The 24,446-nt window shown below is 38.3% G+C and overlaps 1 protein-coding gene across 1 annotated transcript in view; it reads right to left on the reverse strand.

The window, feature by feature from the left end:
- LOC306901340 (dynein axonemal heavy chain 11) overlaps positions 1-24,446 on the reverse strand; it is a gene marked incomplete at its 5' end in the record, with an annotated part of 55,815 nt that overhangs the window by 22,570 nt on the left and 8,799 nt on the right. The window contains 38 exons of the mRNA XM_079469019.1: positions 442-555; positions 654-800; positions 1,646-1,879; positions 3,949-4,110; positions 4,200-4,342; positions 5,430-5,553; positions 7,407-7,569; positions 7,654-7,847; positions 9,225-9,386; positions 9,468-9,707; positions 9,982-10,084; positions 10,172-10,337; positions 10,929-11,133; positions 11,644-11,817; positions 12,279-12,410; positions 12,496-12,646; positions 12,751-12,899; positions 13,234-13,361; positions 13,504-13,636; positions 13,747-13,824; positions 13,921-14,115; positions 14,202-14,294; positions 14,603-14,741; positions 14,860-14,976; positions 15,659-15,804; positions 16,027-16,183; positions 16,735-16,895; positions 17,340-17,471; positions 18,838-19,071; positions 19,528-19,674; positions 20,316-20,442; positions 20,549-20,640; positions 21,280-21,504; positions 22,591-22,713; positions 22,793-22,915; positions 23,553-23,711; positions 23,901-23,984; positions 24,138-24,296. Of these exons, the coding sequence (XP_079325145.1) occupies positions 442-555; positions 654-800; positions 1,646-1,879; positions 3,949-4,110; positions 4,200-4,342; positions 5,430-5,553; positions 7,407-7,569; positions 7,654-7,847; positions 9,225-9,386; positions 9,468-9,707; positions 9,982-10,084; positions 10,172-10,337; positions 10,929-11,133; positions 11,644-11,817; positions 12,279-12,410; positions 12,496-12,646; positions 12,751-12,899; positions 13,234-13,361; positions 13,504-13,636; positions 13,747-13,824; positions 13,921-14,115; positions 14,202-14,294; positions 14,603-14,741; positions 14,860-14,976; positions 15,659-15,804; positions 16,027-16,183; positions 16,735-16,895; positions 17,340-17,471; positions 18,838-19,071; positions 19,528-19,674; positions 20,316-20,442; positions 20,549-20,640; positions 21,280-21,504; positions 22,591-22,713; positions 22,793-22,915; positions 23,553-23,711; positions 23,901-23,984; positions 24,138-24,296 (5,715 nt within the window). The remainder of the gene's footprint in view (positions 1-441; positions 556-653; positions 801-1,645; positions 1,880-3,948; positions 4,111-4,199; positions 4,343-5,429; positions 5,554-7,406; positions 7,570-7,653; positions 7,848-9,224; positions 9,387-9,467; positions 9,708-9,981; positions 10,085-10,171; positions 10,338-10,928; positions 11,134-11,643; positions 11,818-12,278; positions 12,411-12,495; positions 12,647-12,750; positions 12,900-13,233; positions 13,362-13,503; positions 13,637-13,746; positions 13,825-13,920; positions 14,116-14,201; positions 14,295-14,602; positions 14,742-14,859; positions 14,977-15,658; positions 15,805-16,026; positions 16,184-16,734; positions 16,896-17,339; positions 17,472-18,837; positions 19,072-19,527; positions 19,675-20,315; positions 20,443-20,548; positions 20,641-21,279; positions 21,505-22,590; positions 22,714-22,792; positions 22,916-23,552; positions 23,712-23,900; positions 23,985-24,137; positions 24,297-24,446) is intronic.

The following is a 24,446-nucleotide window of genomic DNA, read 5'->3' on the forward strand; positions in this document are numbered from 1 at the left end:
GGAAGTCGTGCCACTCGGTGGCCTTGTTTGCAACGCCTCTGGGACGCAAATTTACATCAAAGTGAGTCCGGTCCTATTTACTTGAATGGGGGAAGGCAGATATTTCTTAAATCGCTGGCTAAAATCACAATAAAACAGCTTACTTTTGATCAATAGTTAAACATGACATGAACTGTATCATAATTTTGGTTTGCTTAGCCTAAATTGCGCTAAAAACCACCTCATGTACCACCTCACAGGCTGGCAGAGCCCCACCCCAGAGAATCATCATTCTTTACTGATTGACGATTGGATCGTTTTACTGTAAGGCGGGACTTCCTTCGCTAGAGCGCCCAAATTGAGCGTTAAATACCTCACCATTCATTTTTTCGGCAGTGGCGCATCTTGTTAATATTAAAATCTTTGGTTTGAGTCAGTCACAGTATATTATAGTAAATATACCTTGTTGAGCGTTTGGAGAGCAGCAGTGGCAGCTTCTAAAGCCGGTTCAGCTTTACCTAGATCACTTTCACAGTCTCTCAGTCTGCGTGACACCTCTGCCTGCATAGCAGCTACCTGCAGATCAACACATGTTAAAAAATGTAAATCATGAAAATCAGTTCAGTAAAACAGCGGTGTGAGCTTCTACAGCTGTATGCCTTTGGGACCTCTACCTTTTGCTCCTCTAGGTCAGCATCCTTCTTCTTTAGGCTCACTCGCTCTGTCTGCAGGCCAATCCTGGCCATGAGAGCTTCAGCTGCCTGGTTCTTAAATGTCAGCTCCACTTCTTGTGAATTGAGCTTGAGTGTCAGATCCTCCACCTGTTGAGTTTGAGTTGGGAGATGTTTACAATAAGCAGTTATTCATAATTCTTATAAAGTTTAAAGTTCTGTTGAAGTAGAATAAGGCATACTCGATACATAATTATAGTTGCCTTTGTGTTCCCAGGTTTCACATTACATCATAGGATGATAATAATATTCTATAATTTGATAATATTCCCAGTCTTTTAGGTTTCACATTACATCATAAAATAATAATAATAGATAATACTATTCAATAATTTAATAATAATAACAATATTCCCAGTCTTTTAGATTTCACATTACATCCTAAGATAATAATAATATTAGATAATAATATTCAATAATTTGATAATAATAATAATATTCACAGTCTTTTAGATTTAACAATACATCATAAGATAATAAGAATAAAAGATAATAATAACAATAATAATAATATTTCAAGTCTTTTAGATTTCACATTACATCATGAGATAATAATAATAGTTAATAATATTAAGAAACATTTGATAATAATATTCTATAATATTTTCTTTGGGTTTATAAGGTCTCTGTATGGTTATGGTTATTTTCCAAATGCAATATCAGTATCTGACTGAAACCCTTGTTGAAAGCTATAAAAACAGCTTGTGTTCTTTTTAATCTAGAAGCCATAAGCAGCGTCCGAATTCTCAACCCTACATCACAAAGCCAAGCAATCATCAACACTTCAAAACTCAAGGTTTACGATTCCCTTACCCTTCGCCGAGTTGTGACACTCATCTTGAGGCATATTAACTAGCAGTTCCCACCCAAACCCAGCCTTGAGGAGACCGTCCGGGCCACCTCTAAACTCTGAGGTCTCCATGAGCTTCACGCACCTGAGAGGCGGTCGTCTCGAGTTTCTGAAGGCCGGAGCGAAGCCTGCTGCGCCTCAGCTTTAGTTCCCTCTCTCTCTTCTCCAGGAGACTCTGGTAAAGCCTCAGCTGCTCCAGGAAGCTTCTGGGTGTGCTGTAGATGTGCCTCCTCTCATTGCGGCAGTAATGCTCGCTAACCCGCTTGGCGTCGGCGTGAGCTTGGGCCATGAAAAGACTGATGGATTTCTGAACGGCGGGCTGTAAAGACGAGCATGAGAGCGTAAGAGAGGGAACTGTACGGATTAAACGCTCTTTAACATTCTAGGCTGTCACAGGGCCTGAAATATGACCTTCATAAATCCAGAATTCATCTTCAAGTTTGTATGTGCTTTGCCTGCTTCTGGACTTACTCAATTTGAAATTTAGGTGCAGGGAAGATTAAGCCGGTAGAGGGCTTGGAAAATAATGGCCCGCGGCCGGCGACACAGAGCGTACAAAGTAGGCCGAGCGTTGATATCACGTCATGTGGCTTCTTACTTTCAGAGAGCCGGTGCTGTGTTTTGTTTGTGGGTTATTTATGATGGCTGCTGCTGTCCGATGACTGACCCATTTATCAGATTGTTAAAGATCAATTCATGCAAAGGCAAACACACTTTAAAAGATGCAAGAACACGGATCATAATTCAAAGAAAAGCAATAAAACATGAACATGTAACCGGCTGGCAAAACAAGAAGAAAGAGACTGTTATAAATGAAGATCTGACATAATGCTATTCGATGAAGAGCGTATTGAGTTTAGACGCCTGTAAGTAATCCATCAGTCTCTTTAACTCAATGGTGTCATTAAACACTTTATTCTGTTCTTCTGCTTTTTACAATTGTAAATAAATTTAGCAAAAACGGCAAATATTTGTTCATATGTCTATTCTAAGTGAAAACTAACACTGTAAAATATACAACTTCCAATATGTTCTCCCTACAAAGATAATAAAGTAACTTGAACATATCATTTTTAGTTAAAGGATTCAAATTGATTCAAATATTGTTAAACCAAACCAAATTAGTCTGAACATGTTTCTAACAAAGATTATTTAGTTTCCTGGATTTAGATTCTCAAGTTTTGGGCCAAAATCTGTCAAAAAGTTATTGCAAGAGTTTTCAAGTTTCCAAGATGCATTGCATCATTATATTATAATAATCAATCTATATTCTCTATTTATGTTAAGCCAACCAAAAATATTTTGTTCAGTTGTTCAATAGGTAAACTTGAATAGTTCTGACAACTGAAGACTTTAGTTAACTCAAAAACATGCTTGTGATAGGTTGCCTTATTAAGTTGACTCAACGATTTTTTGACAGCGTGAGTTTTGAATAGTTTGTTCGAATAAGGATAATATTACACATTTGTAATCATTTTGATATCGATTAGGATTAATGCATGCAAATAATTGAATTCCGCTCAATTAAATTAAGTTTTCACTTTTTACACTCTTAATGCATTACGCATCCGAAAATGAAAAATGTGAGAATAATTGCAAATAAATATTTGAATCAATTGTAAATAGCAGTAAATTCAATATGCTAATCTTATTGTCCAACACTGTACACAAAGAGAAAACAAACTCAAAGCTGGTCACACACACACACGCACGCACACACACACACAAAAACACACGCACACACAGAGAGAGTCTGGCTGAAACAGCTGTGGCTTCTCTGAGGGTCAGTCTGTGTGTATTAATCACAGTTGCTTTATTAGCATAAATGATCCTGCTTAGTGATCGTTCCACCGGTGCAGGACAACAACAATGCCGAGAGTGAGAGAGAGAAACGGTGTCTGTCATTGAGCTCACTGTGCATGTGATCGGCCATTTGTCTTCACTTCAGTGTCCAGCTAATGATGAGGAATCTAGTGCACATGTAAATGTGATGAGAGGAGATTCATTGAAGGAATGACTGTGTCTTAGACCCTTCGGCTGTGTTGTGCAATATCAGTATATATGAAACAAAATGCGAACAACAGAGAGAATTGAAACCAATGAAAACTACGAGTCAATGCGGAATAAACCTGTTACAGAAATAAACTTGGACTATAAGCAGTAACACTTTATATTAAGGTACACAAATTCATTATTAACTACTTGCTTATTAAATTGCTTATTCGTTGTAAATGAGTTACGTATAAAGCACATATTAATGACAGACCTTATTCTACATCCCTTAAACAAGCTTATAAGTTTATTTAGGCAAAAGTCATAGTTAATAGTGAGAAATTTTTCATGGCAATGAAAAATCTACTGCGACCGCGGTATGAAGCACAGGTGTACCTGTATACTTGGGATGTTCTGCAGGAACCTCATGCTGACTGACTGCATGGCCTCCAGGGGCCATTCCTGAAACCAGTCCAGAGTGGTGCAGCTCAGAAGAGCTGGAAACCGCCGGACACGTGTACGCAGGGTATTACCTACAGGAGACATGCAAAGCACCACCTGCACACACACACACGGGGTCATCTATGGTCCAAAATGTAATGTATCTTGGGTAAAGCTAAACGTATAAACGATCACTGCAGTCAGACCTTGAGCTGCTGTCGCACTCGGTTCATAAAAAACCTCCAGCAGTTCTCATTGCTCTCCAGCAGACCCAGTTCCCGCAACTCACTCCTCACGGCTTTCCTCACTCCATCCAGCTCCTCTTCACTCAATAGATCAGGGATCTCACCTGAGGTCAGAACGCACATGTAGCAGGTTTAGGTCAAATGGATTTGTATATTTACAAACTGAACACCTTAAAATAAGACACCACCAGGAACACAGAACGGAATCGAACGTTAGAGCCACACAACATTGGAACATTGGCTCCATCAATGATGTGGATTTGGGGCGGAGCTACCAATTTTAACGGTAATTGAAAAGAAGTTCGTATCATATATGCAATTTTGTGATGCCACTGCTATCAGAGAAATACTATTTTACCTTTAAAGGTCCAGTGTATGAAATTTTGCCGCATCAAGCGGCGAGGTTGTGAATTGCAACACTACATCCCTCCTTTTCGCAACACTATGGTGGCTGACACACAAGATTTCGTCACATTTTCGCTTCTTTGCTGAAGGAGATCACATATTTACGAAACATGCTCTCTAGAGTAAGTTGTTCGTCTATGGCTACTGTAGAAATGGCTAGACATGGTGAATTCCATGCAAGTGGGCCCGCGGTGTATGTAGATAGAAATAGCTCATTCTAAGATAATAAAAGCATGACGCTTCATTATGTGAGGTCTTTATACACAGCTGAACACTTAGATATGTATATTGTATTGCATTTCTGTCCATAGATCCTCCAAAAAATTACACACAGCACCTTTAAGTTTAACCATAAGATTTACACCGTAATCATTTAAAGGCTTTCTCTTGGGTTTCTTTTTAATTCAAATTATTCAAAATCCCGCCATAAAGTGACAAATAAACGTAATTCTAGCAAACCCCTCGAACTCTCTTTCCAAAGCATTGAAGCGTTAACACACGCTTCAGTTAAATGACGGTACATTTGTTAACTCAGATGATCCAATGCTTCATTCGGGTTCAAACATTAAGCAGGTCTTCGACCTCAGCGTTTGACATCAATGACAGATGAGAGCCACCATCTGTGTTCTGGGGTCCTGATCCAATGACACGTGGGTCTGTTCCAGCCACCCTTAATCTACTTCACCAGCCCCGCTCCATTTACATATGTTTCCCATTCATCAGAGAGACACACAATGAGTACCCCCGCGGCGTGTGTGAATGCGTGCGTGTGCGGGCCGATCTGACCTGACGAGATCAGGGTGCTGATGATGACAAGGAAACGGTCCTCTGGGATCTGAGCGTCTGTGAGGAGCAGGACCGTCGGAGCGTTTTTAACACCCGTCTTCAAGTACAGTCCGGCTAGATCCACCTAGGAATATTACAAGATGATTTTATTTAGAAAACGTTTTTGTCTGTATCAGTGTGATATATGACCTGCATTCTGTCCTGATCGCCTCATGACATCATTTACTGACACCTGTCTAGCTCTGTTCTAACAAAAAGCCTGAAGATTTTTTATATATTTTAAAGATATGGAGAAGTAAAACAATATTAAAATGAATACTGCAAAAATAACTACAAATAAGCTGAAGTGTCACGTTTTATATATGTTTTAATGTCTTCTCCTATCCCAACTATGAAAAGGTAAATAAGATTCAATATATTATAAATGAATTAAAGCGAAATTTTGTCTAATGGGAAGGCTTTGCATTCTATCTGCATTCGGAGCAGTTTTGAGATGCCAAGCTTCAAACTTTTTACATTCCATTTTACTTTCTAGATTAAAACCTGTATATAAATCCTTTCTGTTTCCTAAAAAAGTCCCAAAATGTACACAACATAAGGAAAAAACATCACATAATGTAGATAAGGTGTCAATGAATAAGAATATGCGAATAACCCAATTTTGACAACAACCAAAAAGTCAGAAATGACCTTAAAATTCCAAAACGACGAGCTAAAGATCAAAATTTCTTCAGTATGTCAAAGTATCAAACTTCACATACACTATCATTCAAAAGTTTTGAAGCAGTTATCTATTATTATTATTGTTTGTTTTATGATAAATAGTAGAATAATAGTAGTAAACTCATTAAAACGATTCAATAATGCAATTGTTACTATAGGACAAATATAAAACTGTTATATTTATATATATATATATATATATATATATATATGTTTTGTTATTATATTATGTTTTAAAAATAAATACAAATGAAAGAAATTAATTAATAGAAAAAATAAATGTGGCAACTTAAGTATTTCAAACATTTTTCAGAACACGAGAACCGTTTCAGTCAAGTGTTTCAAAACTTGAATGGTAGCGTATACGCTGCTGTCCTCATAAAACTTTGATTCTCTATATTTCGTGGTTTACATTTTTTGTAGCGATGCACAGATATGGTCGATAAATTTTGGCCAATAATGCTAACCGATAATTCTTGAACACTAGAAGTATAAAAAAGATGTATTGGCCGCAGTCAGCAGCGTGCAGCTGAAGTGGTGCAACCAGAGGAAATGATTCATTATTTATCGGCTATAATATATCGGCCTACACTTTTATTATCGGCTGGTTCCGATAACATTAAAAATGACCGTTTATCGGCCGATAATTTATCATGTATTACTATTTTTAAATCATTATTATTAGTCCCCCTTCGTGCTTTTCGCTGGGTTTTGCAGATCTAACCCATAAACTGTGTTTCATCTATTTCCTTAGAAACAGATTTGGAAGGGCAGTGATGATATGCATAGAAACCCAGGATAAGTGTCATATCGTGATTATGTGTAGAGGGCATCAAACAGTCGGTGACGGGTGTATAGAGATCAATGCAGCTCGGCCAACTGGCCTCAGATTTACCACACACTGATGAATGAAATGATAGCAGCGGTCTCATCAATAGGGCATTGAAATATTTGCCTTGGTTCTTTAATAGGATCTGGCAATTACTCCCCATTGCATCCGGGCAGGACTAAATGAGATCGATGAAGCCGGACGGGGTATTGATCAGGAAAAGTGTTGTCTAAAAGAAAGCCTGATCTCTGGTGATGAATCATCGCCGTTTTAGATTCATCTTCACCTCACAGCAGCGACGGGTTCGAGGGTTTGGGCAGTTGATGTGGTTAACTAAAATATCACAATATCATTGTAGCGTGTGTCTGCGTCGCCTATTCAGTTTTTCATTGATTGTATCGTGCGGTCAGAGTCTAGCGAGTTACCTTTAGGTCCTGTATGCTGTAGCCCTTGCTGTAGGTGGGCTGGAACACGTCCATGTTGGAGAGATGGGCAGCAAGGCGGGTCAAGCTTTGTTTGCCACTGCCGCCCACCCCTACGAGCAGGGCGTGGCCTGAAGGACACGCTAGGATGCGACTGATCCGACACCTGCAGAAATCGTTTGAAAAAACAATGTGTGCAGATACAGTAGATCTGTATTGAAAAAGCAAATACTACAGATGGAGCACTCACACGTGCTGCATGGCTTCTTGGAACAGCACCAGGTTCATAGCAGAGTGGAGCTCATTGTAGCTGTCCAGAGCCTCATTGAGGATACAGTTGAGCTGCTCCCATCCACTCACGGGTCTGTAAGAAGATTCTTCAGACCTCACTGTGCTGTGTATGTATATGAGAGGCTCCTGCAACATTGCCTCCTCATGCATTTCCTATAGGAGATATACAAAAGGAAACGGATTAATTGATTAAGTGATTGAAAGTGAATGATATTGAAATCAGATTAGTTAATGGAAAGTCTGGATGAAGAGCGATAGGGAGGATCTTTTAATAGCTTCAGAAAGCAGGCTAGTTTGTATTATTAATTGTATATTAGATACCAACAGGGATGTTGGGACCATATAAGATATTTATGGATATTAGTGGTTATTATGTACAATATTTATTTGTTTTGGAAGAATATTGAATTTTAGTGGCAGATATTGGATACTTAGTTGTGGATGTTTGCATTCAGAAAAGTTTTTCTGTAATTGAGGTCTTTTAATTATTGTGGCCACTTTTTATAAAAATATTTTTTTGTTTCAAAGACTTTTATTTAAAAATGAAGTTCTTCAGATTTTATACTGTATAACTTCATTTATTATGAACTTGAATAAATGTACATTTATCAGAAGCTATTTATATTCAAAATAGAAAATACTGTAATTATCTTAATATTGATAATGACGTATCCCTATATTTTAACATATATTTCAATAAATACATGTATATGTAAAAATAAAAGGGTCAACCCACAGCATTATTAGTTATAATACAATATTAATCAATACAATATTTAAATGTATGTAAAAATACCTATAAAGATTTTTAATTTAGACCAAATATAAGATACATATACAGTATAGTAAATGTATTGTCATTTTGCTTTCTTGAATAATTTTTTTTGTAAAAGATGCTATTTGTTTGTTGCTGTTGTTTTTGTAGAATTTGTATTAAAAGAAAAATGTACATGTAAATCTTACGCGGCACGACAAAAGACAATAGCACGCATTAGAACGCATTATAATTTTACATTTTGTCCACACTGGATGAGGTGTGTCGTGCTGTGTTGCGTCTGGTGTAGACACCAATGCAAGTGAATGGGGGCCAGTTTACAACATTCATAAAAATATCTTCTTTTTTGTTCTCCAGAAGAAAGAAGCTATACAGGTTAAAAATGACAAGAGGGTGAGAAAATGAAACGGAATTTTCACTTTTGGGTGAACTACCTCTTTAATAAATGTGACCCAATCATTTACTATTTTCTGTTTTAAAACACCCCACATAATGTTAAAACCATTCTGTGAAATATAACCTTGACATCTTTAATATTGAATAATACTTAATAATAATTAAATGAATGGTTAAAATCTAACTTTAATTATTGTTATCTCAGAATAAAATTGAGACTTTCCCTGGTTTTCACAAAGGTCTGATGTTGAGCATCACCTTTTTTGAATAAGGGTCCCACCTACCCAAACACTATTAAACAAATAATGAAATATATAAATACAAATCAGATAACATAAACAGCAGTTTGTCTTATTTACCTCAGATATCTGTCGCACAATGTCTGTCTGCAACCTTAAAAACAGCTGCAAATCGTCCGCTTCAGAAAAGCGGTCAGAATACACCCTGCTGGATTCATGAATCCAAAGGCGAACCAGATCTTCTCCCTGTCTAACACAGTCAGGTCTGGAGAACAGGAGACCCTAGATGCACATGCACACAATCAACGGCTGTGCACAAAAACAAACACTACCGTAGGTTTGCTAAATAACGGAAATATTTACCTGGAACAGCCGGGAGAGATCACACAAGTTGAAGACGCTGTAGAACTTATTGGAGGTGGGGAGGAAGTGCCGGAGCACGGTGTCATGGAGGGTTACAGCTGCCTGCACCACCGCTGGACCAGTCCTCACCACACCTGGGCTGAACGGAAACCTCTGCAGGTGGAGGCTCAGGATAGAGCCGAAGGTGGAGCAGAGGGTCTCACCGCTGGGTGCGTTGACCGCTAATACTGTAAAATGCCTCTGATGAAGATGAAGGTTAAGATTAGTGAGTGATGGTATTCACCGCGCTCGTGTCATACTGTATAAAATAAAATTAATTTGCACAGTTATCATTTTTGTTTAATCACTATTATCATCAATGTTTAATCTAGCATTGTTGAGAATACACCATGTGGTGTGTCATTTAAAAAATCTCCTTTCCTTTAATTCCTCAACTTCAGGAATTACATTTTTAATAGCTTTTAACTATGCTCCTGGCACAATAAAAAAACTCCTACAAAAGAAGAATAAATACCTGAAGTCTGGGGTTAATTGTGAAACTGCCTGATGTTGGATTCATGCAAGCGATGTAATGGGTGTTGTGTATTTCCTTCATAGTTAACTTCTGGCTGTCATAACTGCAAACAATGGAAAATATGGTGTTATAATGCAGTCCGACTACTAAAATCTCTTTTAACTCAAATAAAATGAGATGGATGTATAACCAGTGCTTGTAATCCAGATGTTGGCGAATGAGAGCGTGCGGCTGAGACGTTCCATAACCGTCTACAGCGGCCATGTTCATGTCATCAATGAAGTAGATGAGTCTCTTGTTTCCTGGGGGAGCATAACATCTACCAGCCTTCCTCTCAAGAGGTTTCTCCATCACCTCTGACAATAACAGCAAGACGAAGTTCGAAAGTGACATAGTAACATTTGAATAGTGGCAAACCATGCAGATGAGATTAAAATATGAAGTAAATGAAAAATATATTTTTAAGCAAAGCCTCACTTTGTTTCAACCCATGATCGCATCAAATATAGACAATCTTCTAACTTTATTTAACCAATGGATGTCCGTTTTTAGTGACGGCTGATTTGTTCTTGTTTCTCGGATATTAATAAACTCGACCATTTCTTTCACCATATTAACCTAAATAAATACCGTTCACTACTTTGACCAACACTACGGCATATTTTAACAAATAAATGTAAACAAAACCAGTTCTTTTTTACTTATACCTCAATAAACCAGTTCATTACTTTAATATGATGAGTTTTATATTATAATTCATTCTTTTTTGTTATTAGCCCATCAGCTTGTGTTAAGCAGTGTCAAGCAGCTGGTTTTAAGGATCCTAAAATGTACACATCACAGCCGAAGAGAAAATCAGCATATGAACCACAAGGAGGTGCTGTTCTACACATATAGGAGCAGGTCTCTATAGAGAAATGTGAAGAACGGTATACTTTCACACTCACTTTTCAGCACGGATGCTGTTGTGTAGAAGTTAAGGGGCACGTTTGCAGTCATAAAGCTCTCTGGCAGTCTCTTCAGAAAGTCTCGGACCACAGCAGACTTTCCTGTGCCTGCTCCACCGACCAGCATGAGAGGTTGAGATGCCTCCAGCAACATGTCCATAAAATACTGCAGCCTGACCGTCTCCACCGAAGGAACTAACACAGCCTGTAGTCAGAGTAAATCACACAATGATATTTGATCATTCAAGTCATTTTTAGCCCTATCGATAAATGTTTCAGAAGAAAGTTGTGCAAGGCTTTGCAAAGAACGCTGTAAATGAACTTTCATGAACTTTCAAACAGCAGTTATTTCACACAGAGACACGATAAACCTGTATGTCTGGTTCATTACTATGGCAACCCTGTTGTAGAGACAATGGGCACACACAAGTGTGATAACTCTGAGCGGTAATCAGATCCAAAACTCTTCTGACTGCAGGTTCAGCTCATGTTGTTTTCGCTGTATCTGTTCAGTGACCCACTCTAACTGCACTAAATTAGCATGCCATTATTCTGAAATTAAAGTGGCTTTCTGTGAGAGAGGGGGGGGGGATTTTCTCAGGAAAGGACAAAAAATAAAAGAGTACGTTCACATCATGTTATTCTGCAGGTAACAGAAAGTAAGAAGAGTAGTTTCACGTCAAACTTCTTCCTGCACTACATAATCCGGCTTCACCTGTACGGGTGTATCGGGCTCCATCTCAAACGCGGGGACCCTGTCGGTCCACAGCAGGAAGCGCCTGGAGCGAGGATCTAAGTAGTAGTCGAACACAGAACCCTGCGCAGGGAATTTTACAGTCTTCATCTCTTTGGTCCACCACTGACTGAACTCGGCCCGATAATCGTGGAGCTGTGAGAACAGAAAAAGCAGGAAGAGACTGGAGAATACAATACGTTGCGTACATTAAACGTTTACCCATAAATGAATGTTCTGTCATCATTTACTCAGCCTTGCTCTTGTCATTTTGAACCTGTATGACTTTCTTTATGATGCAGAACACAAAAGGAGATATTATGAAGAAAGTTGGTAACTAAACAGCGCCGGTCACCGTTCGACAAAACCAATAGGTACCGCCATTGTTCGGTTACCAACATTCTTAAAAATAACCTTATTTTATGTTGGAGGAAAGTCATACAGGTTTGAAATCAATTTAAATTTTTGGGGTGAACTTTCCCTTTAATACTGGACTGGTAAACATCACACAAATATAATACAAAAATGCATTTGTTCCTGTTGAAACATACAGAATGTTTCATTTTCCACTATGAATGTTTTGGGGAATTACGAAAAAAAACACACACAACAAATACCTGATCATGATATGTGGCTCCACCGAAGGCCCACACACAGGCAAACACAAAGAACATCTCATAGACGTCTCGTGGTGAGTCTGCTGCAATGTTCTTGGGGGTTAACAGATAATCCAGATATGAGCACAGGGTCTGAGAAAGGCAGAAAGAGTCATCTGAACAAATCTGAAAACTGAACTATATATATGACTGAGTGTTGTGTGTGTGTGCGGTCTACCTGAACCATGCTGTTCTCAGGAACAGGAGTGATTGTCTTAAAGGAGCTTTTCATTTTTTCAATGCAGCGTGGGACGTATTTGTCAAACAGAATGGTCAGATGTGCTCTCTCCGTTTGTGTTCTCCTACGATCGATCCAGCTCGCGACGCATCTACACAAGAATAAAAAAAGAGCAGCTATTCACATATGGATCGAAAAGACTATGTTTGTAATTTCAACACTCTTGTCTGAAAATGAATGAAGTGGATTTCTCACAGGTGCCAGCTCAGGTCGTGAGGATTGATGTGCAGGATGCCAGCACGGGACACAGTGGCAGGCGTGGCGTATTTCAAGTGGCTGATCTCAAACATCAGCCTCATGGAGGGCGTGAGAGGGATGCGTTCATTATTTGCCAGAGTAAGAACCTGCAAACGTGTACAAAATCAATGCCACAAAAGCAACATTGATATTTAATTGGTTGCTAAATAAATCCACAGTGTGAGATGTGATGCTGGTGTTTGTGTAGCATTACACACGTAACGCTTCTGATGCCTAAAATAATTTGAATAACGACATCATAGGCCCCCTGGATTACCTTTTTGGTCAATTGAGCTGGATAGAAACTTGCTACATACTGAGTCCCTCTCTGAATTTATTTACATACAATCTGATAAAGTGGACCAATGATGCGCCTTAATGTGCCAACCGAGCAGACAATGCAGATGTCAATAAAAACACAGACAAACTGTATATCGATACCTTGTTGTCATCCATGACAGTGTTGAGAGACTCAATCCACATGGGGTCAATGTCTCCATCCAGGACAATCCACTTCGGCCCCGGGTGAGAGTTACTGGCTTGATCCCGCATGAAATGCGACAATAAACCTGCCAGATGAACAGATTTACAATCTGAAAGTCTCAGCAAGAATAATGCATCTCAGGTCTAAAGTGTAAGTTATGTGCTATGAATTGGACAGGATCAGGTCAATGAAAGTTTAGTAAGTCTACAAAACGCTGCATGCTGTACCATCTTTCCATTCCCTAGTGGCTGGATGGATGAATCCAAACAGCTCATCAGTGCTTATTGCTTTCGGGTTCAGATCATTCCAGATGGGCTTCTTTCCCATGTTGCTGTAGGTTTTGTGAAGAGTTTTCAGGATCTTTTTGGGGTAGACGTAAATACACATATCACATGATTTATTGTAGGATTTATTCAAAATCGGTGATAGATTTACATAGTTCAATCCAGATTGGGGCGCGTGACACTGACCTGGCTTTTCCCTGTTCCAGCATTACCGACTACAAACACTGAGTGATGAACCGATAGAAGCTCCTCAAGCTGCACCACCTCCATTTATTAATATTATAAAAGCAATAAAATTAGATGTTAAACAAGTGATGCCTTAAGATTGATGACAATAGTGTACTGCAGACAATTTCTCACTTTGAGAATGAATGAGTCTTCAGGTTGGAGCTTCAGCTGTAAACTCGTCTGTCTGACTTTTTGCTCAAACTCAGCATCAGTCCACCGTTCCACCTCTACGCCAGGAAACAAATCTCGAATGAGGCCGAGGAACACCGGAACATCCTCCGAAACGATCTTCGGCATGTTGAAATCCCTCAGCGCCTGTATTAACACCTACATTAAAAAACAACTCCTGTTACGCAATGGCGTCTAAATTGGGTTAAATTCGTAATATATGCAGTACATTGATTATTCTTCACCTGGTTTTCTGGTCTAGTCCGATCTGCTCTTTTGAGAGCCCCAGCAACCACCAGGACAGGTTTGACAGCCCGCAAGCCCCAGTCATAGTGGTCCTACAACGAAGAGAATGTTGAGTATATAGATATAAACAAAGACAAGTGGTTTTCCTGAACTGCGGCTTCGCTCTAAAAAATGCTGGGTTATTTCAACAAAAAGTTGGGTCGAAAATGGATCAACTCAACAGTTGGGTCACAAATGAACCTATGCTGGGTTGTTTCAGCCAAATATGTTGGGTCGTTTTAACTTATTGTTGAGTCAAAAATAAAGAAAATGGGTTTACTTAACTCCACAATTGGGTTTGTCCAATTTTTCCCAATGATGGGTTAAACCCAACATTTTTACTGTTTATGGATGTTTGTACCTGTTTAGAGAGCAGCTCCTTACAGAGCCTGTAGAGAGCGATGAACTTCCTCCCTAGAACCTGAGCATTCTGAAATCCTTCAGACATTAACATGATCTCGCAGATCAGCTCCATGTCAGGAACCACCATGGCACATGGCCTGAAGAAAACAACATTTGTGTTAGCATTAAGAAAAAGAACTTTCCACTAAAGTTTGACTATATGCTGGTTTGTACAGTATGTTTCTGAAATTCTGCTTTATTTGAATCAAGCTGTACCTGAATAAAGCTTTGAGGTTCTCTGGCAGCTCAGTTCTTCCAGCATATCCAGGGTTCATCGTGATGAAGATCCCAACAGAGGGTTTCAAGCCTATCTCTTCGTCTAGGAAAAAAACCCTGCAGAACAATAAAACAGAAGATCACTTTTCCAAGAGTATTCTTGTTAACCATTGTAAAAATCTACACAGAAAAAATGACTTTTGCTGCTCGTCCAATTGACTTGCTTAAGTTTAATCAACACAACTTTTGGAACATTTGGTCACAACATGATTTTTGATGTTTAGTCATGTAACGTAATCCATTCATGTTGGGTCAACATAAAGGAGCTGTGCTGTGTTAACATAAAATTGTACAATTGAGGACTTATATTTCCCAAAATGCTTTGCATACGACAGCATTTTGGAGGTTAATTTCTTAAATAAGTATTATTTTATGCTTTTTTTGGTAAAAAGAAACACTTTAATATTTTTTATATTTGGAAGAGTTTGCCATATATTTTCTAAATTAAATAATGTTGCTGAATGTCTTTATTGAATAATCTAATCGGTTAAAATTGGTTTTTATATTAGTTTAATGTAAAATATACATTAAAGCATAATCGAACTTGAACAAGTTGATGATTTAAAACAAAAGCAAGACTCTTGATCAGATTCAACTAAACAATATTGCAATAACTTTATGTAAGTATCTTAAGTTTACTGAAATACTGTAGATAATGTTTCAACGTAATCCAGTTATGTGGAACTTGTTGACATAATTAAAACCCATTTTGTGTACAACTAAACGGTACACGACTCACCTCTTCCTCCTGTTACGAATGGCATCTTGTATGGTCTTCACCTGTACTGCTACCACTGACAGAACTTCCACAGCGATCCGATTAAATTCATCAAAGCAGCCCCAGGCTCCAGTTTCTGCTAGACCTTTAAAGATGTTCCCTATGGACTGAAAAACATCACTGATCAGGAAAACACCCCAATGAGTAAATGCTTAGCGGAACAACTGAACTAACAGTGCTGGTAAGTATGTGATGAAGTTTTAAAGAGATCAGTCATTGATCTCTTTCAATGAGGTCAAATGGTTTTTTGCAAAGTAATTATATTCATTATGAGCTCAGCTGAACTGAGAATACACCAATTAAAGGCCGATGTGTGCGAGTGACTTTACCTTGTAGTCCATCTGTTCAGAGCAGTTGAAGACATAGACCATGATCCCCAGAGCTCTGCCCAGGTCTTTAGTGGTCTCAGTCTTTCCTGTACCAGCTGGTCCCGCTGGAGCGCCGCTCATTGTCAAGTGCAGGGACTGAGTGAGGGTTATATAGCACCTGCATTTCAAACAGTAACAACGTAAACGTCAAAAACCATTGTGAGAAAGTGTTAGTATAATATGTGTCATAAATATAATTAGTTATCTGTTATATTTTTTCTGTGTATGCATAATTTGACAAAATTACAGATCGACATTATGTTATATTTACATCGATATTTTAATCTTAAGCATGTATATCACATTTTATCTCACTGACATTTTTATTCTTGTTGACTAAGTTTAGAAGAAACAATATTGTTAGCAAAATGATTGGTTGTGGTTGTCTCTTTAAATAAATTAATGTTCAGTAATGGCTAAACAATATAAATTATGGTCACAGTAAGTTTGGATTGAAGTATATTATTGGTTGTGGTGGGAATGATCCCAGTCCTCATTTGAGTGAAATTTTTACCAAATATTTATTTCACTCATTGTTTAGAATATCAGTTTAAAAAAATGTGTTGATGTTAATTCATTCATTTTTATTCAATGTTTGGTAATGATTAAACTGCATCAATTATTACAAGGTGTTACCAAAAAATGCAGTTTCCAATAGCTGTCTGTTACCTGTCCGTGAGGGGTGTAATAACCAGTCGAGGTGTGTTGCCGAGGTATTCATAGGAATAGCGAAATTGGGCGTCACAGATGTTAATGAAGCAATGCCTCTGCTCTTCATCCCAACTGTGACGAAGCTGAGAAACCCAGGCAAATGCTTGAGCGCTGCTCACCTGGGTTAAGACGGCTTTAAACATTTATTCAAAGTTCTCTGAAACATTCATGGGCTGTCACAATGTCAGAATTCACTACACAACTACATGGCCAAAATAATTCATGAAAACAATATTGTCATGAAACATTATTGGTCAAATTGATCTATTATTTTCTTATTTTGTTGTTTTAAGATCACCCTTTTTGCCAATGAATCACACTAAATAAGCAAATATCGTCACTTTGGTCATCACTTAATATAAAGTGTACCAAAAATCTTACTGCCGTTATTAAGTAAACCAACATTCTAACCTCCCCAAATTGAAGTAGCTGATCAATTACTACATGTCAATTTAAAATGTTGACTAAAACCACAAGTACCAAACAATATTTAAAACAAGGAAGCAGAACATCCAACAGTCAACATTATGATTATGTATGTAAAGAAGTAAGCATGACCCAACCTTCTGAGCGATGAGTTGCGAGACCACGTCCCTAGCATGAACATCAATGGTGCACAGGGTCATGATCTTCTGCCTGTCACTGGGCTTCAGCTCTCCCAATAACATGTTTATCAAGGAGTTTAGCTGGGCGATCTGAATGAAGTAAAGCAGATATTTTCCAGTTTATGAGGGCACAATGATGGCCTATGAGAGCATACAGTGAGCTTTGTGGCCCCTGCTTACAGTAATTATATCAATTTACGTGCCAGAGAGAAGTGGATGGTAATGACTATAGTGACAGGGGCTCAGGGTCATGTGTTCATCAGGGACCATCCCCCCCGGCATGTTTATGGAGCGAGGTCATATATTCTAGTTCTGAGGCCAAATAAGCACCGAGCTCATTTATCAATGTTGGGGTACTGCGAGTGTCTGCGTGCGAGTATGTAAGACGGGTCGACTGTGAATGAGATCAGGCAGCTGGCGTGTTTTTGCGTGTGCACATCTTTAAATGAGAGTGGTGGGTCAACACGCGTGCGGGTCGGGGGGAGGCAGTTAAGACGCGATATTGTGGATCCCTGTCACAGACAGGCAAATGAGATGTAATCTTCCTCCCTGTATTTGGTGTAAAAGCAGCTTAGGTTGTACTGCATTTATCACCTCAGGCTGTCTAGCAGCGACTCCAATCACGGGCTTGAAGGGAGAGAGGCAGATTATTCAAACGGCTGCCAAGGACTCGCTAACCTTCCCGACGTTTGATGACAGGGCCCGATGCCATAGGGACGATGCGGACGGACTTGTGGCAGTCACACAGATCTGCGCTGTTTACTTCATCATACTCACAGTGAAGAAGCAGGACTGTGTTTTCAAAAGCTTTATCATTAGTATATATGCTTTAAATTAGGAAGTCTCGTAGGAGTATACCAGCTTCATGCTGCTGTTGCCATATAACATTTATCAAAAAGTGTATTTCCAACGATCTAATTTGTAACTATTTTATGAGGTGGCTAAATCGTGTGAATTCGCATGATTTGCGTTCATGCCAGTGAATGTTACATATAGGGAAGGGGCTTCATTATGGCGTCTTTCTGATAATCTAGGGATGCCCCGATACCAGTATCGGTATCGGCCCAATACTATGCCCATGTATTCGTACAAATGGTCCGATAACAAAGACCGATACCTCATGTGACCTAACTGGCTCAATCTTTTTGTGAAATTGGCTTTGAAAGTTTGTAACAAGCAAATACAATTATTTATTTATAATTATGAAGCTATTCTATTTGTTTTAGTCTCACTGGTTTGAAAATGAAAACTCTCAGACTCTAAATGAGATATACAGTACAACAAGCAGATACACTACTCATTTTTATTGGAAGAAGGCATTTTCATGTTAAAAACAATACCTGCTGGAAACATGAAAACATAAACATGATGGCATATAAAATCAAATAAAAGACAACCACAGATTTACACTGAATTACATTCTGTCAGTCTGTATTTAAGGAGACTGTGTCCTGACCTGTTTCTTGTTGTAGTCTCTGAGTGCCGTCTCAAACCCCTCGGCCAGCCGCTCGAATGCCAGATTCATATCTGCGGACCACCAGATCTGGGAGGCGGTGAGGACCACCTGAGCGGGCAGCTCAAGTATCCAGTGTTCCCTCGATCGCTCCTCGTACACAGCAACCGCCTCAGCTACGTGCCTCCTCAGTCCCTCTCTCATCACGTCCTCCAGACGAGTCAGCCAGAGCTCAACCTGAGAGAAAAGTGCTGAATTTGTAAGGAACTTATAGTTATGTTATTATGTTTTATGAGTCAAATATCTACAAAATTATAAATAATTCCAGTTTAAACTGTTCAAAGATACTGGGAAAACCTCACAATGAATGTCACATTCAAGTGAAGTTCCATAACAGACAAAGAAATCTTGTAATTATATTTATAAATGTGATAATTGTTTATCCAATTTAATATGTTAAAAATATTATATTTTAAATATTATATATAATTATATTTGATTTGTTATATATAATCATATTTGTATATATTGTATTTTATTTTGGGTCACTGGTGGCACAAAAATGACACACTGCACCTTTAAATAAATTTAATCATTTCAAACAAATTTCAATCAACCTATTAAAGGCCTATTAAATAAACCTATTGAAACCAATTGTATTTGATGTTTATTTGATTTAAACATGGATTTTACCGGCCCATCGCAGTCACATTGCGAATAGAAGGAAACATATTCCCTCTCTCTGCTGAACATCCCAACCGCTGTTGTGGTTTTTTCCTCCCCGTCAGAAAACTCCAGATCAGTCATACTGTCAAACAGCTTACCGAGGTGACAGATCACCTGTAAAAGCAGTGAACCGTGATGCAACATTTTCACAGAACAATATATGATGTACAGCATCGAGTGTATAATCGAATCAATCTACAGAGTCATGTATGGTTAAGTACAGGCATATTCATAGATAATAATATGATTGTGAATACATTTGCAATACGTATTATAACCGAGGTACAATGAGAAGATGAAGCACTCTGACACTCTTCTGGTTGAGCGCTTCAGGAGAAAAGCGGCACATTTGTGGGAGGATCAGCTCAGAGACAGAGGTGATGGGGGTCAGAATCAATCCAAGTGTAGAACTTTTTTTACCGTAATGATATTTCACAGAGAAACACTGGCCTTGGAATTATCAGCATGTTGATGAAAAAGTTTAATCGTGGAGATAAAGGTTGCCCCGCACCGTTGAAAAGAGAAATGATGAAGTGTGGTTCAATGTAAAATATATTTCCATGAATCTCAGTAATCATTATTACAAATACCAGAATAGTTTGTAGTTGACCTTACTGTATGGATTACTGTAATATGAAATGAGCTTTACTGTATAATTAGAGCAATGTGAAAGTAACTCAACTTTTGAAACTAATTCAACGTGTTCAAATGTTCGTTTTCTAAAGACAATTAAATACAAACTATTGAAGCAGTACCTGTCTGGGCTGTCGGCCCTTGGAAAGGATGTCCAGTAAGTCTGCTGAAGACAGGAAATAGAATCGGGGGAAAGCCACTCTCTTTGTCTCGAGGTATTTGGCTAAAGCCTTCTCACAAACAGCCAGTCTAAAACAAATTCAATAAAACCAACAAAAATCTATGTGCATTCATCTTAAGCGTGTAACTATGCAAACCTTCTATATGTTAGAATTTAACTTTAGATTTTACAAACCTTTTTTGCAGATCTTCAAGTATCTGTAGAAGATTGGGCTTGCTGGTGGCAGCAATTACATTTTGGGTTTTTGCACTTTTGAACATTAGTTCCTTCACACAAGCACATCAACATGCAAGAAAAGAAAAAGTTTCCAATTTTATTATTTAGATTTAGTAACCAGCTAACCTAGCTAAATCATTTTCCTTTTTTCTCCCTGTAGTGATAATGAAATCTATTAATATTGCATAGTTTTACTTCATACTTCATTCAAATAAGCTTAAAGATCGGGTATCGTGTGCAATGTCATGGATTCTGACTTCTTTACACTGTTAAACGTGCTGGCTTCTCATGCTTAACATGGTCAATTGGTTAAAAAACGAGTTGGACGTATGACCTAGTATTTCTGTACTTGATAACACTCCCCCAGTGCTCCAACTGTTCGTTTTTTATTGGCCAATCTCCCGGAAAAAAGCACGGTATGGTGAAAGAAAGAGCCCGCCCACGAGCCAACAAATGATGCATCAAGATGCAGCACGTGTTTCTCCGGAAATAATGGTACAGCTGTATCTCTCTTTTATAAATTTGGTCAAACTAAATACTCTTCGACGATACGACGTTTGCAATACTACTGTATAGGTACTCAAGATTGAGATATGAGAATGGCAGAAACTGCCCGTGATACGCGATCTTTAACTAAAAACATGCCATACAAAAATCAAATCAATAAAAAAAGCTAAAACCAATCAAACCTTGAAGTCTGAATCGATGGTACTGAACTTTCGCGTCTCCTCTGGCAGCTGCAAACAAATGTCTTGAGAGCCCATGAAGATGCTCTCCAGATGAGCCCAGGTCCTCTGAACCTCCAGCCAGAGCACCAGCACTGAGTCAGCATGAATCAGCTGGACCTGAAGAGCAGACACCTGCTCGTGGAAAAACTTTGCTTGCTTAGTGTTCAGTAAAACCTGGAGTTGCACCTGACAGAGAAACAGAAAGATAAAGTCAGCAGCTTTCCTAGATGTTACATACAATATTGCTTAACTCTTAATAAATGTAATTTATGATATACAGTATACACTTTATAACTATGTGCATGATGAACCTTATGAACGTAAAGGAAGGGTTCATATCAAAATTGTGTTTCCTTTTTTACTGCGCGTTCACGAGAGCACTTCGACACATGCGCATTCGATATGACTGACAACCCGGAAGCGTATATCTCTGTTAACAAGCAGACGCACGCTGTATATAAGCTGATCTTCGCAAAATGTCTGATGATTCCCATATTGAGAAAGACTTGCACTTTTCTGACTTCAAGACTTGCACCAACCGTACAAACCAAATGTGCACCATAGACTGACAAGACAGAGTAGAATATATCGATTAAAGATATTATTTTGGTTTGTTTTTTGCACATAAAGCATTCTTGTCACTTTAAAGAAATTCAATTGAGCCAATGGACCAATTGAACGATGTCCTGACTATCTTTATTTGTGTTCCGAAAATCTGATGGTCTTTTTTTGGCAAATATTTTATCAAATATGTCTTTTCTTGCATGGCACATGATATTAACAGACCTCAGTCTTTATATTACATCACTTCATGACTGAAGTTTACCATTTGTGTTAAAAAAAAGGTTTATGGTTTGGCTATTCCCATCCCAGCTACCATGTTGTTGTGTCCTTCTGTTGGCTTTACTATTTTCAGCCATGTGTGTGTAAAGGGGCCGCTTTTGAACAGACAGCAGACTCATTGTCAACAGTGACGTGTTTGGCCAGATTTGGCCCTTTACACATGTAGCGTGATAACAAAGCCAGCAATGTGTGGTCTCTATAAATCTGATGTCTGAATACAGGCGGCTGACATTGAGAGATGGCTCTCCTCCACACGGTGGGACGGTCTCAGAGAAAGAGATAAACGCTCTGGCCACACCAAGCTTGTTTTGCCAAGCAACAGCTTGTTAACATTACTGATAAGCTGAGTAAACATGTTATTATGAGTATAGCATTTAGGCGTTATTCTGAGATAAACCGTTTGCCTAATTTTATGTGACGTTTTGGTACCTGACTCTCCTCCAGACGCTCTATAAGTTCATCGCTGCACTTGAGAAGTGGTGTAACGGTGCGGTAATGATCTCCATAAGACAACTCCATCCTTTCCCACATCTGAGTAATTTCTGACAAAACCTTAAAAATACAAGTAATAAAACATTTCCAGAACAGGTATAGAAGCAAACAAAGGTTTGGAAGGGATGTAAGATAAAACCTTCTCAGTGGACATCTCTTTGACTGCTCTGCCCACTGTACTGTGCACCACATCCTCATATCTGTTCAGCTGCAAAGCCAGAAGGTCCTGAAGAGTTGTTTCTTCAGTTAGGGCAAAGTCAACCTTATAGAACAGGTCAGGTGTTAATATTCCTGATGAATATAGTGATGAATGATATGAATTCAAACATAACCAGGAATGCTACTCAAGGATGTACACCATTCCGAATTAAATAGCTTAATATAAACTGAATTTCACCTGACATGAAACAGAAACCAGAATTATTAATTCAATATCATTTTACATTACAGAATAACTAAATTGAAAATAAATGTACAGAAATGTATCAAATAATAGATGAATCAAGTTATTAAAGCTTTAATAATTCAATAAGAAGTTTACATATTATTAATGCTTTAAATAATACTTAAAAGAAAGTATGCAATGTCTTGAACACAATATATTAAATATTTTCTTGATGATATTAAAGGAGTAGTTCACTTTAAAAAAAGCCCCTATTGACCTTCTATAGTAGGAATAAACTGACTAAAATTACAATGGAAAGTCAATGGGGGATTATATTAAAGTGAACTGCTCCTTTAATGACCAATGCGTCAAATGCCACCTATGGCATAGAAATATGTATTCAGTGTTCATTCATTTTGGTGAATACACATTTTGGTGTATATATATTCAAAAATAAATGTGATTTAGTGAAAGAATTGTGTTATGCTCTATTAAATATAACCGTTGCATTTACCCCAGTTGTCCTGATCAACTGGGCCCAGTGTCTGTCTCTCATGGCCGGGTTCTGAAGTTCTGTCACAGCCCTGAGAGAAGCTAACAGATTTTTGAGCACATGATCCAGACCCAAATATACATCCCAAACACGGGCCTCTATATCAAGAACCCGCATTTCCTGTTCAGACAAAAAAAAAACAGTTAGATGTTTCAAAACACTAGTGCTGATAGATAACACTATACCACACACTACCATTCAGTTCTTCAACACAAAAAAGAAAAACAAACAACAGAATAGTCAACTTAAACTGTTAAATATTTTATTAGATAATTGGGATGCTGGTTTCTAGAACACAGGCAATCTTACTTTGGTAAACCTTCTCAGTTCAGTCTCCATGTGTTCCACAATAACCTCTCTCCACTTGGTTCCAGCCCAGACTGCTATAGTGGACTGTGAGGACACGACATTACATTCCACTTAAACAAAAGTTTATAATGCATGGCATGTTTCTTAGCATAAGAATACCTTTGTAGAGAATCTATGTGGTTTAATAATGATCATATCCACATTACAAATTGGACAAAACCGAACAGAATGACCGACCTGAGCACACAGAAGCAGATCCCAGAGTTGTTTTAAAACAGTGTTGTCTCTCTGGCACAGCTTGAGTTGCTTTGATTCAGGGCAGCTCACTTCAAACAGCTTGCAGGACCTCTGCAGATCTGCCATCTCTTCTTCTAAAATCACAATCTCCCTGTGACACTAATACACAAACATACTCTAATGTATTACCTAAGGGAAGACATGGCACCATATGATCACAGCTGTCATTTCATGTGAATGTATGCAAATATATGCAAATGAATACTGTGGAATAATGGTTGGTCTGAATTCAAAGAAAAAACGCATTTA

Source organism: Barbatula barbatula (assembly GCF_947034865.1).
Source record: "Barbatula barbatula genome assembly, chromosome: 12".
Classification (NCBI taxonomy): Eukaryota; Metazoa; Chordata; class Actinopteri; order Cypriniformes; family Nemacheilidae; genus Barbatula; species Barbatula barbatula.